The sequence below is a fragment of the Juglans microcarpa x Juglans regia genome, chromosome 4D, assembly GCF_004785595.1.
Source record: "Juglans microcarpa x Juglans regia isolate MS1-56 chromosome 4D, Jm3101_v1.0, whole genome shotgun sequence".
Classification (NCBI taxonomy): domain Eukaryota; kingdom Viridiplantae; phylum Streptophyta; class Magnoliopsida; order Fagales; family Juglandaceae; genus Juglans; species Juglans microcarpa x Juglans regia.
In genome coordinates this window covers 31,434,720-31,448,540 of record NC_054600.1, presented here as the reverse complement: position 1 = coordinate 31,448,540, position 13,821 = coordinate 31,434,720, and the positions used below count along the sequence as shown (strand labels likewise).

The window sequence follows — 13,821 nt, the reverse complement described above, 5'->3', positions numbered from 1 at the left end:
ATCATCGACGAAACAATACGCATTAGATGTATAGACGAAACGTTCGAAAGAACAAATTAACCCAAAAGGTACAAAAAGTTCGTTTTTATTCTAATTTCAAGGTGTAAATTAGATCACCCGACACAATATACCGACATGTCGTCGGGCACAACTTCCGACTCGAAAACGATTCTTCTACACATTCTGAAAAATCTCATTCCCCCTCCCATGGGGGGCCAATACAGAAGAAAATATCACTACAATTTTCCTTTTTTTTTTCTTTGTTCTTCCTCCTTCAAAAATGGGTCCAATTTTCCCACCAAAACTAATTCTTGGTTATAAAAAATAATTATGGGGTAAATGCATACCCTCTTCAAATTTTGGGAAAGAAATAGGCAATAGTTGAAAGTTGTTAAATTCAAATTGCCCCAACACGATCAAAACAATTGCCTCAACTCAAGGCTTGAGGGCAAGGGCAAGACCCAGCTTGGGGGCCACATTATTGGCCTTCGAGTCGTACTCGGCGGAAAAAGTAATCAGTGACTTAGGCCTCCATTCATGCTGGCACAGCATCGCAACTTTCCCGTTGTCAGAAAATCGTGTTTTTACCAGAGTTTGTGGATCAAGCGCATGAGAGCTTCCAATGCTAAAACTGTTCTCAGTGCTGGAAAATCTGTGGGTCATTTCAGCGGCAACCGCCGTTCCATTGACAGGATTCACAAAATGAATATAAGATGCCTTCAATGCCTGTCCTTTGTCCGTCCTGCATGCACACAAACGGGTTCAGGTCATAAAACCGACCCAATTTGAAAACATGTACTCCCACCCAGGGACAAGTTTCTGGTGGTAGGATGTAAAAGTGCAGGTTTCCAGACCTAATAAAACCGACCCAATTTGAGATTGTCTCAGATGCAAATCTGAACCAGAGAACATCCCTGTTTTTTTAATTGGCACCAGGTGTCTGAGAGGAAAGTCCTGACTAATCTTGAGGGTGCACAGCCCTCGACAAGGAGTTAAGGGAAAATTTCTGTAATCGTTTCGAATCCAGAATATTCATGTTGAAACACAATATAAAAACATGTACATAAAAAACACAATTAAGCAAAGAAAATCAGGATTCCTCTACACTTACAGTAAAAGTGCCACGGAGTAATCTGGCCTATTCAAGCCAATCCCAGCATTGTACTTGATGAAGGAAGCAGAAACCGTATCAAATCCAACTTCACCACCCAAACTGAGATCCTTGCTTCCAATTGCCGCTGAAAGCTCCAAAAGAGGGGTTGGGTTCAGTCCAATACTGGAATTGATTGCTGCATGAGGATGTAGATACTGCACATCCAGCTGTACGATGCAGATCAAATGTAAAATATTTCTGCAATACCTCTGAACTTAATTTCGTATTTAACCATTAAAATTAAAATCATCTCTGTAGAAATGCAATATTCCCAGTTTGAGTTTCCAAAACAATAGAGACATCTGAAATTAAACTGTTAACCTCCTCCTCCTCCTCCTCATCACCATCATTATTATTTTCAACAAGCAGCATGACCATTATGTTTTTTTCTTTTGTTCTAAAACTTGTTACCAATTTTATTTCCATAAATTGCATGACACATACCTTGCCAGACTGGTGATCAGGAATTTTGAAGCTAAGTGCTGCTTTGGTGCTTGGTAAGATATCACTCACAGTCACTTTCGTGGTCACCTGTGGAAAGGTAAATTAGGAATACCTTATTAAAGCTATTATGATTTGAGATTAAGTAACAGATATTGGTATATGCCGTAAGGGAAAATCATGGGCACAAGAAGTATCCTGACAAGAATCACAATAATAATAATAATAATAATAATAAAAACCTTTTGTTATGAGGCAGGTTTTTCTCCTCTTACATTAGAAAAAGTATCAACTTTCACATCCACTGTAGTATTTCCACTCTTGTACAGGGTACTTATGTCACCAAAAGAAATTTGATCCTTCTTCAAACCTGTAGCTGTAAGCCCCTGCCATGTAAAATTCTAGTATGAAATAGGTATGGCAAGACAACATCATAAGGAAGCAGGAGGAACATTAAAGACTGCTTTAGCAAAAGATAGCTGACATCAAAAAAGGTTTCTCACTTTACATATGGCATGTCTCTTTGAGGATGCTAGGGACAGTCATAGATGGAGAAAAATACAGAGAAGCATAATTCACAGATAAGCCTTATCTCATTGTTACTCTATTCAATTATAATTTGTTCCTTTCCTGAATACCACTTATTCATAGAGACAAAGCCAGAATCACTAGGAAACAATAACCACTAGAAAGCCAGTTTTAACATTTAACCTTCTGATATTATGCAAAGAAATCATTAATCATAAACTTTTTATCTCTTACAAAAATTGTAAGTTCTGTTTTCACTAGTTTGGTTCCATAATCATTTTTAAGACTTGTCCACACATTGTGGGGGGTGGGGTGTGATACCCCCATATGATATGGATAAGGGTAGGTGGTGTATGGGATCCCACATTGCTTGGGAGGAGAAGTTATTGCTCTTTATAAGGTTCCAATGTAGCTCCAATTATATCATTGACTAGTCTTTTTGGAGTATAGGCCATGTGGTTTGGGCCTTCCATTGGGGCGTTACAAATGGTATCAGAGACTATCCCAACCAGAAATGTGGGACTTGAGCCATGCCACCTACAATGAACAGGCCAGACGAGGACGTTGGGAATTTAAGGGGGGTAGATTGTGATACCCCCATATGATATGGATAAGGGTAGGTGGTGTATGGGATCCCACATTGCTTGGGAGGAGAAGTTATTGCTCTTTATAAGGTTCCAATGTAGCTCCAATTATATCATTGACTAGTCTTTTTGGAGTATAGGCCATGTGGTTTGGGCCTTCCATTGGGGCGTTACATGGGGGGAGAGAGAGACCAAAATAAAGTCCAACTCTTTTCGCCTACCTTGCCTTCTCTAGTCCTAGCCAACAATTCTCCTACTGTGGTTAAGGCTCCCAAACTTGAGGAAAACTGAAATTAATTAGATGGGACAGTTTTTAACATATAAATGCTTTAACTACACCAAGCCACATCAGTTTGTGGGTTTATTTTTATGGGATCTCTTTGTGGCTGTAGCACTTATCTTTTATAAATTGAGTTCCTGAAACAACAGAGTAAAAGGCTTTCTTACGCTAAAGCCTTGAACTGACAAACAATGGGTGGGAGATGGAAAAACAGAGCCAGGAAATTTTCATGAGATTCTTCACAGAGGTCTTAGTTGATTTCTGACCGGAGAGAGAGGAAAACACATATTGGAAGAAATCAATTTAAGCAGAAGTAATATCACACATTACCAGCCCGGAAGAGCTCAGCAATGACAGGGTAAACTTGTGACTGAAGTTGTAATCTTTGGTCAGTAAGTCTGCACAGATATCCAAATTTAAGCACAATTAAATTTGACAGAGCAAGATACTGCAAGTTGGAATATTCTACATTAATCCACAATGGCATCTAACAACAAAGGAATAAGTTTGACAGGAACAGAAAGCCAAAGATGTAGATGTAGGGCTCTTGACAGTGCCTGAGATATCAGAGAGGATTAAAATTATGCATGGGACATGAGTTCCTTGATACAGGTCCTCAAGTTGATGTATAATGGAAAAATATATATTCAAGTCTATTTAATGATGGTTCTCATAGCAGAACTATGATTATCATTACCTCAAAAAAATACTTAATCAACAAACCAATAATAATACATTAAGTTTCTTAAATGTGTAGCTTACCACCTTCTATTAATTAGTCAATATTTTATTGAAAATGTTTATGGTCTCAATCACTTTGAGCCAATATTTTCAAAAATCAGTCTTGTAGATTTTCTAAGGCTCAGGCCCTGCTAAATACATATAACTATTACACTTCTTTTTTTATTTTTAACTATTTCAAGTTTCTTCTATGTATTTAAGGTCCTTGTCGACAAAAAGTTTTAATCAAATCTATATATGGTGTCCATTTCTATAATATTCTCCAGCCACAAAATACATATGAATCATCTACATCACTTCCCCTCTTATATTCATATGTTTGCATCTGCTGGGACCGAACCTCTACAGACCCTCAAATTCTGTATGTATGCAATATTCATGATATAATATTTTAAATAAGCAGGCAAATTTATTACTGTTACATTCCACATTGTTGCAACCTAGTGTCACTTTTAAGCAAAATTCAAGAATGCTACTCATCACCAATCTAACACTTACATAACATGATAAAGAATGCAGCATGAAACAAATTCTGTTACATGTGCACTTGCACTATTAGGTTCGTTAAACTTTGGGTAAAATTGTAAGGAAATGAAACAGAAGAGCTGTATTGCAATAACTCAATGACAAGTCTATTTCACAACCCATATCAACCAAATATTCGGCCCAAAACAAATACAAGAATAGCCATAGTCAATGATTTCATAGAGAGGATACCTTTTGCCTTTTTGCCTATATCTGAAAATGATGCTGGACCACTGGCCATACTCAATTAGATTGAAAAAATAGTTCCACACCCTATGCCACAAATGTGATAAAATATCAGAAGTTATAGATTTGCACAACAGGTGGACTGGGATAAAAGTAATAAGTAAACAGAAGGGCATGCCACATTACATAAAAACACAAGCACAAGCATCTATGCATGATTGATTGTGTACTGGCACATATGTAAGCATCGTATCCTATAGTTAAACTTGCCATGGATAAAGCTCATCCCCAAATGGAAGCCACTTAACAATATTAGAAGTAACTTGAGGAGGATTAATGAAATTACAGTCTTGAAGAAAGAAGAACTGCAAGTTGTAAAATTTTCCAGAAAGGTGAAATAAGCATTTGATCGATTCCAATTTATCTTCGTGATTCTGCTGATAGTATTATTCAACTGATCTAGGATTCATATACAACATTTTTTTAATAAAATTACAATATTTCGACATTTGAACTCTGAAATCCCCTTGTGAAAAACTATATTTGCGAGAGTAAAAATTTGTAGCAAGAAACCTTCTAATCATCTTCATAGTCAACAAAACTGGTAGAGAAGGCAAAAGCATAATGGAATGTTCCAAGCTCATCTGTAGTTTTCAATATTTAATACACATCTGTGTTTGACGCATACAAGGATTCTTTTTTCTTTTGGCTGAAAGGGAAGAGGAACAAAAACTTTCAAAATGAAGCAATCAGCATCTCCAAGTATAAAATCTTCGAGGTAGACCAATGCAAAGACATATTGTCAACGCAACTTAGAAAGTCTCTGCTCATTCGGAGATTGCAATTTGAAACTAAAACTGACTTATGTATATCCATACTTTTTTTTTTTTTTTTTATAAGTAACTTATTTATATCCATACCCCCGTGAAATCTACGACAACCAAAATTAATATTTCCCACTTCGCAACAGCTACCCCTACAAAATGGTGATCGAAACCACTAGCTTTTCCCTCTACCAGAGCAATACAACCTATTCCTCCGATATCAACCGACCAAAATCTTGATTAAAAATAAATACTTACGCCAGACGATCGCACAAGTTTTGTAGTACACGGGAATTCGTCTGGACGAAATCCAACAGTAAGTCTATACAGTAATACAAGAAATTCAAAACACTAATCACGATGAATAAATCAAAAAACGCCTTCAAAGAATCCGCCCGATTGACTGGTATTCTTGAACCAAGTAATCATACAGCTGTAGATTCGAACCCTGATTTCCCAGTTGGATTCGGAGCATATTCTAAAGCCATATAAGGAATCCAACTTTAACAAGTCAACCAGCAGATCCAACCATCAAAGAAAAACAATCATACAATCGTAAAACAACAAGAGCAAGCCCCGAAATATTAATCCCACAAACTCAAAACTATTCATTTCGAAAGCAGACGACGGATTAAAAGAGGGGGAGGAGAATACTTACAGGGAAAAGTCGGCGTAGATGGAGCTAAAGTGCAACGCCGAGACAAGAAAACCCCGATGCGGCGTAAGCGACCCGCTTCAAGCGAAGAGCCTTCTCCGTGAGCTTTGGTGGGAGACAGGTATTACGGTAAGACTCTTGATTGACCCGTGAGACAGCTAGGTCACCGTCGAGTCAGGAGAGGATTTTCACGATTTGTGTACAACTGTACACCAAGTCTTTATTTTTATTTTTTAGGAAAGGGAAAAATATAATGGCTTGGATTAATTGATGAATTGAGATAGATTGAAATATTTTATAAATAATAAAATAAAAATTAAATTATTTATTATATTTTATATAAAAATTTAAAAAATTATTTTAAAATTTAAAAAAAATAAATTATTTATTATATTTTATATAAAAATTTAAAAAATTATAATAATGAAATGAGATGAATTAACGTGGATTTTAAACGAGCCTTACTCCATCTCATTAATTAAATCCGTTCCTAGATTTATTTCTCCTTTTTTTCACAATAATTTTTTTTTTCTCATCAACTTCACTATGCAAAATATTTTGATGGGTCAACCTTGTAGATCTGATTAGTCAATCATGTCAACGAAGGGAAAGCTATGGGCGTGGTAGATCTGATTAGAGCGTTGGCAATGCGATTGCTAAGTCTAAAATTTATTTAAAATTTTAATTTTTAATTATAATATTAATTTTTGACTAAATGAATCTATATTGAACTAACTATCTTAAAATTAAAATAATAATATAATATTATATATATATATTTTTGCAAATAAAATTTATATATTTCTTAGATCTTTTGTAGAAATAATGTGTTTACTTTATCAATATTCGCAATCAGTAGAATAAATAATGTGCATGTCATGCATGTTTTACCATTCAAAGAGAGTGGGAAGTGATGAAATAATAAAATATTATTTTTCATTGTGAATAGTAGCTAGTCATGTTTGGAGAGGATTTAAGATTTACTGTAGTTCAAATCTTAAGCTTTGAACCATTAGTCCAATGTGGAAGCTTTTCTCACATCTAACTAAAGTTTGGACTTGCATTGGCATTTAGCTAGTCCATTGCCAATGCTCTTAGTGGTTAGAGCTTGACGGGTCGTAATACTGCGGATCTATAAATTAAGGTCCCGTTTGGAACTTGCACTGAACGTTTAATTTTAAATTGAATTTAATATTCAAATATTCAACTCTCAAATTATTAAACACATCTCAACTCAAAACTTTTTTATATTTCTTTTTTAATTCAACACATTTTTATATGAGGGACTCATAACCTTTTTAAACTTTCGATAAATACATTTAAACTCATCTCAATATTCAGACTTATCTTAATTGGACCCCATAAAACTTACTCCACCATATCAACTCATTACTTACACTGTGAATCGATAAATTAAGTAAACTTTTAACACTTTGTTCAAGGATAAATGTACTATTATTTTATTTTATATTTGTTAAAGAATAATTTTTATAGTTTTAAAATTCTTTTTTTAAAGGATATGTACAAACGGGATCCATATTAAAAAAAAATTATAATGGGTCTCACTTTTTACAAATATTTAAATATTTTAAAACTGTATTTAATATATATTTTTTTTATTAATAATGGATCAACAAGATCCCAATTAAAATTGAGACAAAATTCATACTAAAACTTCACTCTTCTATATAAAATTGGGTACAAAACTAATGCAACTCATAAAAAAATAAAAAATAAATCATATATGATGTAAGTGTACCGTTTGTAAAAGACTTGTGAGTCGTGATAATTAAAATGTCAAGAATTCATGTTACACATCCTATTGCACCACCATTAAAAAATAAAAAATAAATCATATTTTTCTTTACCATGAGGCCTCATGAAGTGCCTATAGGAAGGGAATTTCACATTTGAAATACCTAAAACATGAACTATAAATCTGATCAAGATGATCAGATTGTATCCATCGATCAAATTGTGCGATCGGATAAAAGAATATATATATATGATGATCATAATTAAGCAAAATAGTATGCGAAATATAGATTAGTACCTAAGGTATATGATACAATTTCGATGGTTTCAAATGAGCAGTGACATTGAAATATTTCAATGTCCGAATCCATTTCTCCTGGTTCTTCAACAAATGAACCGCGATCGTATCCGGCCAAAGCTCGTGCGTACATCTAGTGGGCGGTTCGGGAAAGTTATACATCGACCACTTGGCATTGTACCTATTCTTAGCACGATGACCTTCTCGAATCCAGTCCCCAAAAGTCTTATCCTCTGGCCCTTCCAAATGGTTCTTCGGGATATCTGATTCCCTAATCCACTCCACTATGTCCCAAGAAATCAAATATCCCATTCCTGACATGTAATCCTTAAAGGGGTCCATGCTAGGACATGGAATGACATAACCATAATACAAATCTTCTCGAGGCAATGGCCTTAAAGACTCCACCAAATTGTTCACCCTAAAATAGGTATCATCGTCGGCTTTCATGACATAATGATATGGAGGGTAAGGACCATTTGCGTCGCTCAGCATTTCTGGCAAGCTTGAGAAGTATGTGTAAGTCTTACCCTTGTTCATGTTCTCTTTGCAGTCGAGGATTATGATATCATCGTAACGCATTATCTCTAGTGCAACCAGTAGCTTTTGGTCTTCCTTTGTTAGATTACAGAACACGAACTTGACGTCGACTTTGACACCCGTTGGAGCTTCTTGTGTGCCGTAGATGAGACGGAGGAAGTGGCGGCGCTGGTATTGGTCCGGTAATGTTGGGATGCCAATGAGGATTCGGATGTCGTCTGAGGTGGAAGCGTTAGCATTCGAGGCGGCCGACAAGTTTTGATCCGACGATGAATTGAAAGATTGTGAGTGCATGCTGCTGGCTATAGCACACTGACCAAACTTCACCAGGCTATCAAATCGGACTTCATTGATGGAAGCTAAGAAACAAAGAAACAAGATGAAGAAGAAAGAAGAAAGTACAAAACGTCGACGGTCTAGCCTTGCGTTCTTCATCTCTATTCGGCAATTGAACCGGTCTTCATCCATTTTGTAATGGTGTAGTCTAAGCAACGGGATGTATCTGATCGTGATGGAGTCTTGTATCAGGTGTTATATATTAATAAAATTTCCCAACTTTTCTTAGGCGAAACGCATAATTAGTACATTGTCAATACCGTGGTATTGAGACTAGCATATTTGACTTTTCTCCCATGCAAGGAAGATGCGAAGAAAATAAGAGAGTGCATATACCGTATGAATAATTTACTGTCATGTCCTTAATGTAGATGGCAGCATCACTCTTTAGACTTTTTTTTCCTTTATATTGAATTAAGGAGTTCCCAGTCTTTTTTGGGGTCTCAATATGGGGCAATAATTGAGCAATCTCACAGTTTATGGCACCAAGTGCGCAAGAAAAGCACTGGGAAGGAAGTGGGGAAGGTGGATTGGTGCCTAATGTTAGATACACTTTTGCATATTTTTCTAGTCTCGCTTGCATATTGCTAAAGTGATTTGGTCAACATTTCGTAATTAGGTAAATGTGCACGAACATGGTCGGCTTGCTTCGTCTTCAGCTTACTCGAGACTCACCATGATAATTTGAATAGAAAGCGTTGACCCTGAAAACATGCTATCTAACCATTCAAAACACATTGCAGCGATCCAAAAAATCTGCTGCTAACATGTGTTATGAAAACCAACTAGCAGGATGTAGACTTGCAATGCACGTCCCCATCTGCATGGCTCTGTCACTTATAATTGTCCCGTTATAATTTGATTATAACAATATTGGAGTTGCGCTTGCTTACTGCTTTAAAAGTGAAGTCATACAGCTATAAATAAATTTTACAAAAGTAAACTTTCAAATTAATGTAACTTCATATACATTAAATGATCTATTTTATAATAAAATTAAGTTTACAAACTAACATATCATATCAAGTCACGTCAATTCGTGATTTTATTTTTATGAAATCTACTTTTGGCTAATGCATTTCTCAAACTAAAAATTTGAAAATTTATGAATATCATAAAATTATTTGTATGGTTCTTGAAAAGCTTTGCTTCGTCTTGCCATTTACTTCTTCCATGGTTCTTTCATGGTTTAGAAAGAAAGAAAAAAGAGACGCTTCTTCCCTGACGGCGTAGTTGCATGCGAAAACTATCAATATATTTGAATGGATTGGATTCGTTTGTTCAATCCAAGAACGACGATGCATACGTGCAGTTTATAGACTTGAGGAAGGATAATTGCTCCAAAATCTCAATGTGCGCACTATTCCTTAATTTGACTGGGCCGGAAGGTGTCGGAGCATTTTAGATCGAGCCCATTCAATGGCTCAATTTAAAATTGGGCCGTCACTTTTGTATGGGCCGGTTCTCAACAAAAGGATAAGATTTTAAAAAAATGATAGAATTATTATCTTCCTATTACTCATTTTATATTTTATTTTTTTAAATTTTTATTTTATTTAATGGTTAAAGAAGTGGCTATTAGTAAAATTATATATTTTTTTAATTTCTTCTTAATGGTTAAGGATGTTAAAAAAATATTTAAAAGAAAATTATAAAAAAATAAAAAACTTGAAATGAACTATGAGTAGTAAATAGATAGTAATATGATAGTAACCCTATCACTATCCAAGATTTAATGTCTAACACTACGTTTCAACGTTGATATGAATTGAGTTGAATTGTGAATAATAATATTTTGCGGGTCTCATTATAATAGGTTTAACTTTTTTAAGTTGAGATGGGTTTAACTTTTTAAATTGAAATGTATAAAATATGTTGAGATGAGTTTAAATTTTTTACGAAAAATCAAAGTAGTAAATATTTTCAATGATTAATTTGAAATGAGTTGAATTTTGTTCAACAGCTAAACATATCCTAAATCACGCACAAATTAGTTGTGAGAAGGATGCAATGTGACCGCGCGTTTAATTTGGGAGAACGGAAGCGTTCTTGCTCTCCAAGCATCAAATAAAAACCAGGCCTACGATCGATCTAGAGTTTCCATTGATTTATGTGAAATCTCTTCCTTGGATTCTATCCTCTACTGTTTTTGGCTACGGAACTGTGTCTTGGGACTTGTAAATTTCAATCAACAAAATAGAAATTGTGCCAATTCCATACTAAGTTAACAAGAACACAAACCGGGCAATCAGGCAACTACTGCATCGGACATATATAATATACTGCCTACATAACTTATAAGAAACCAAAAGTCGCATTTTTTGCTTGCATTCTTCCTATATATGATCTATACAATTCATAAGCATGTTGAATTGAGATCAAAGAGCGAAAAGAATTGGGGGGAGAAAACACGTTATACACTGAAACTTTACAAGCTGTACACAAAACAATTGATACTTCGTACTACAATCTCGGAATCGTCCAACAGCGGGCACTACGATCTCGTGCCCATTTCTTCTATCAACCCGACCAACAAACAAAGCCTCTCTTCAAAATCAAAAGCACAACAACAAATTCACAATTCAGGCCCTCTTTTTAAAATATCAAAGCCTCCCGCGTGATAAGCAAATAATGATCAAGAACAAAACAAGAGAGAGAAGATTTACAAAAGAAAAAAAAGGCAATCACCATCATGGAGAGATTGCCTCGAAGCTATTGTCCCGACAATAATGAAGTTCGAGCGAAATCTGTCTATCTATCTTAAGTTGGCGATAGAAATTAGCAATAAACATATCAGCTCTCTTATCGATATCATCTTCAGATTGATAGCTTATTGTTCTCTGTAAACTCCTTGTAGAGGCGCCTGATTCTTCAGATTCTGTATCGAAATTATCATCAGTGCAAGCCCTCAAGCCTGGACGATCATTGAAACTTATCCGGTGGTGATTGCTAGAAGAAGTACGGTTAATCATCGAAGCTAGACGCCACAGGTTGACATTAAAATGCAATAAAAACCTGACCTTCTTTACTGCCCTCTTTAGGCGAGTTAACACAGACCAATTGTCAACGCCCATATCAGAGAAGATTTGTATCATTGATGAGAATAATGGTTTCAATATGGGCAGCTAGCTTTTTATGGATGATAATGTGGTGGAGGTATGCTTTAAAAGTGGGGTACCTGTAGCCTGTATGGAATTTATATGGTGAAGAGGTTATGTGTAACACAAGATTGTGCGTGAAATAGGAAGCTGCTGGGCGGGAATAAGTGGTCAAAGAGAATGATGCGTATGGAAGAGGAGTACCGTGTAATGATGATACTAGAAGTTGGAAATTTGTTTTAGGAAATTAATAAATTATGGTCAAAAGGTTGATAGGTTCTCTTAGAAGTAGTTTTATCAACTAATATAATTATAAGTTCCATAGCATGGACCTTTTAGTCGCACCCAACGCGTATCTCAGGCTCATGCACTACGATTAATACCAAAAAACAATGTAAATTAATACCAAAAAACATATGTAAATTAATAACTTAAAAAATATAAGTGCAACAAGGTTGTTTATGAAGCTGCTGCAACATAATTGCAAGTTGGTACTTATCTCCTTGAAGTTTTATTTAAAGAGTTTGGTTTAGATATTTATTAATATTTTCAGTTATTTATTCACTTTTTTTTTATGGGTTGTGCAATATTCCCAGTGTGAGGTTTGTATTAATTTGATTAATCCATTAATTTTTTTTGTTTAAATCATGCAAAGCAGGATTATTCTCGAATTATGATTAGTAAAAAATAAGATCAAGTAGTATCGAACAATAGCCCACAACAGCCAGCCAGCCCTTCAGAACCCGATCGACGAACGGCCAGCTGTCATAGTCAAGCGATTCAGCATAGCAAAGCTTTGGTAGCCATATATGCAAGGTGAGGGAACTTTGACAAGTCGCACTAATTAATGCCAGCCAGGTAGGCAGCTACTTTCCTATTGCTTGCATGGTTATGATTTGACCTTGCATACGCGGGCCACGTGGTCAATTAAGACATATATTAGATAAGATAATAGAAGTTTCCAAGCAAGCTAGCTAGCTTGGGCAAGGGGGTTACTGCTGCTAATTTCATGGGGGGACTTTACTTTGGTTGGAAAAGTAAAAACCATGGGAGATGCACGGCCTTGTGATACTTAACGAAGTTTCCAAGAGTTGCCCCGGCCGGCAACATCGGTCGCCTGCTAATAATTATAATAAAGTTGCTAATTTACCTCCATGGATTATGCTAATTACTAGCTTCTATCTTCTTTTTTCTTATAATGTAAATAATTCGCCATCAGACTTTCTTATAATTACACCTCTATGCTTAAGAAATATGAACAGTGCAACAAACAATACAATTTCTTAACCATCACGTGAAAATCCCCATAACTCACTCCCGACAAATGTATCGGTGCTCTTCTTATATATAATTTCAGGTGAAAGAAATATAGTAACTTCATTGTAATAAGGCTGAACATAGGCACATTGTGATTTACTTTTATGGTAACAATAGTGATAAGAGAACTTGTTTATTTTTATCATTTGGTTACACAGATGGGATGAGATAAAAGTTGAAAGTTAAATAAAATATTATTATAATATAATTTTTTAATATAATTTTTGCTTTAAAATTTACAAAAGTTGAATTGTATATTATATTTTGTGTGAAAATTTAAAAAAAATTGTAGTTATTATATGTAGGGTTGTGCATAAAAAGCTTGGGCTCGTCCGTCCGAAATACTCGACATGGCCCCACCCGACTAAAGTCAGGTTCGTGGGATCAATCCCAATCCCGATTTATTACAAACAATTATCGATCGAAATCGATGACTCGATGAATTATCACTACCAGAGAACTTATCCTCAAACCCTAACATCCGTTCACCATCGCCGGTTTTCTTGAGAATCCACCATATGGCATGGCGCAACTCCTGCTTGCCGGGTTCCACCTGGACG

The 13,821-nt window shown here is 35.4% G+C and overlaps 2 protein-coding genes across 2 annotated transcripts; both read right to left on the bottom strand.

Annotated features, from left to right (window-relative positions):
• Positions 1-72: 72 nt before the first annotated feature.
• On the bottom strand, positions 73-6,141 carry LOC121261023 (mitochondrial outer membrane protein porin 4-like). The gene is made up of 7 exons (XM_041163156.1): positions 5,921-6,141; positions 4,445-4,525; positions 3,317-3,384; positions 1,870-1,980; positions 1,598-1,684; positions 1,112-1,320; positions 73-742 (listed from the first exon to the last, which is right to left on the bottom strand). The coding sequence occupies exons 2-7, from the start codon at positions 4,491-4,493 to the stop codon at positions 436-438; spliced, it is 831 nt and encodes a 276-aa protein (XP_041019090.1). The 5' UTR covers positions 4,494-4,525; positions 5,921-6,141; the 3' UTR covers positions 73-435.
• A 1,765-nt stretch (positions 6,142-7,906) lies between these two features.
• LOC121261021 lies at positions 7,907-9,183 on the bottom strand. The gene has a single exon (XM_041163155.1). The coding sequence runs from the start codon at positions 8,976-8,978 to the stop codon at positions 7,971-7,973; it is 1,008 nt and encodes a 335-aa protein (XP_041019089.1). The 5' UTR covers positions 8,979-9,183; the 3' UTR covers positions 7,907-7,970.
• Positions 9,184-13,821: the final 4,638 nt, after the last annotated feature.

Excerpts from the sequence above, each read along its gene's own strand:
- LOC121261023 (XM_041163156.1), bottom strand. The coding sequence starts at position 4,493 with ATGGCCAGTGGTCCAGCATCATTTTCAGATATAGGCAAAAAGGCAAAA. Across the intron at positions 1,685-1,869 it reads AAGTTGATACTTTTTCTAAT|GTGACCACGAAAGTGACTGT; the intron begins GTAAGAGGAGAA and ends ACCTTTCCACAG. Across the intron at positions 743-1,111 it reads TACTCCGTGGCACTTTTACT|GACGGACAAAGGACAGGCAT; the intron begins GTAAGTGTAGAG and ends GTGTGCATGCAG.
- LOC121261021 (XM_041163155.1), bottom strand. The coding sequence starts at position 8,978 with ATGGATGAAGACCGGTTCAATTGCCGAATAGAGATGAAGAACGCAAGG.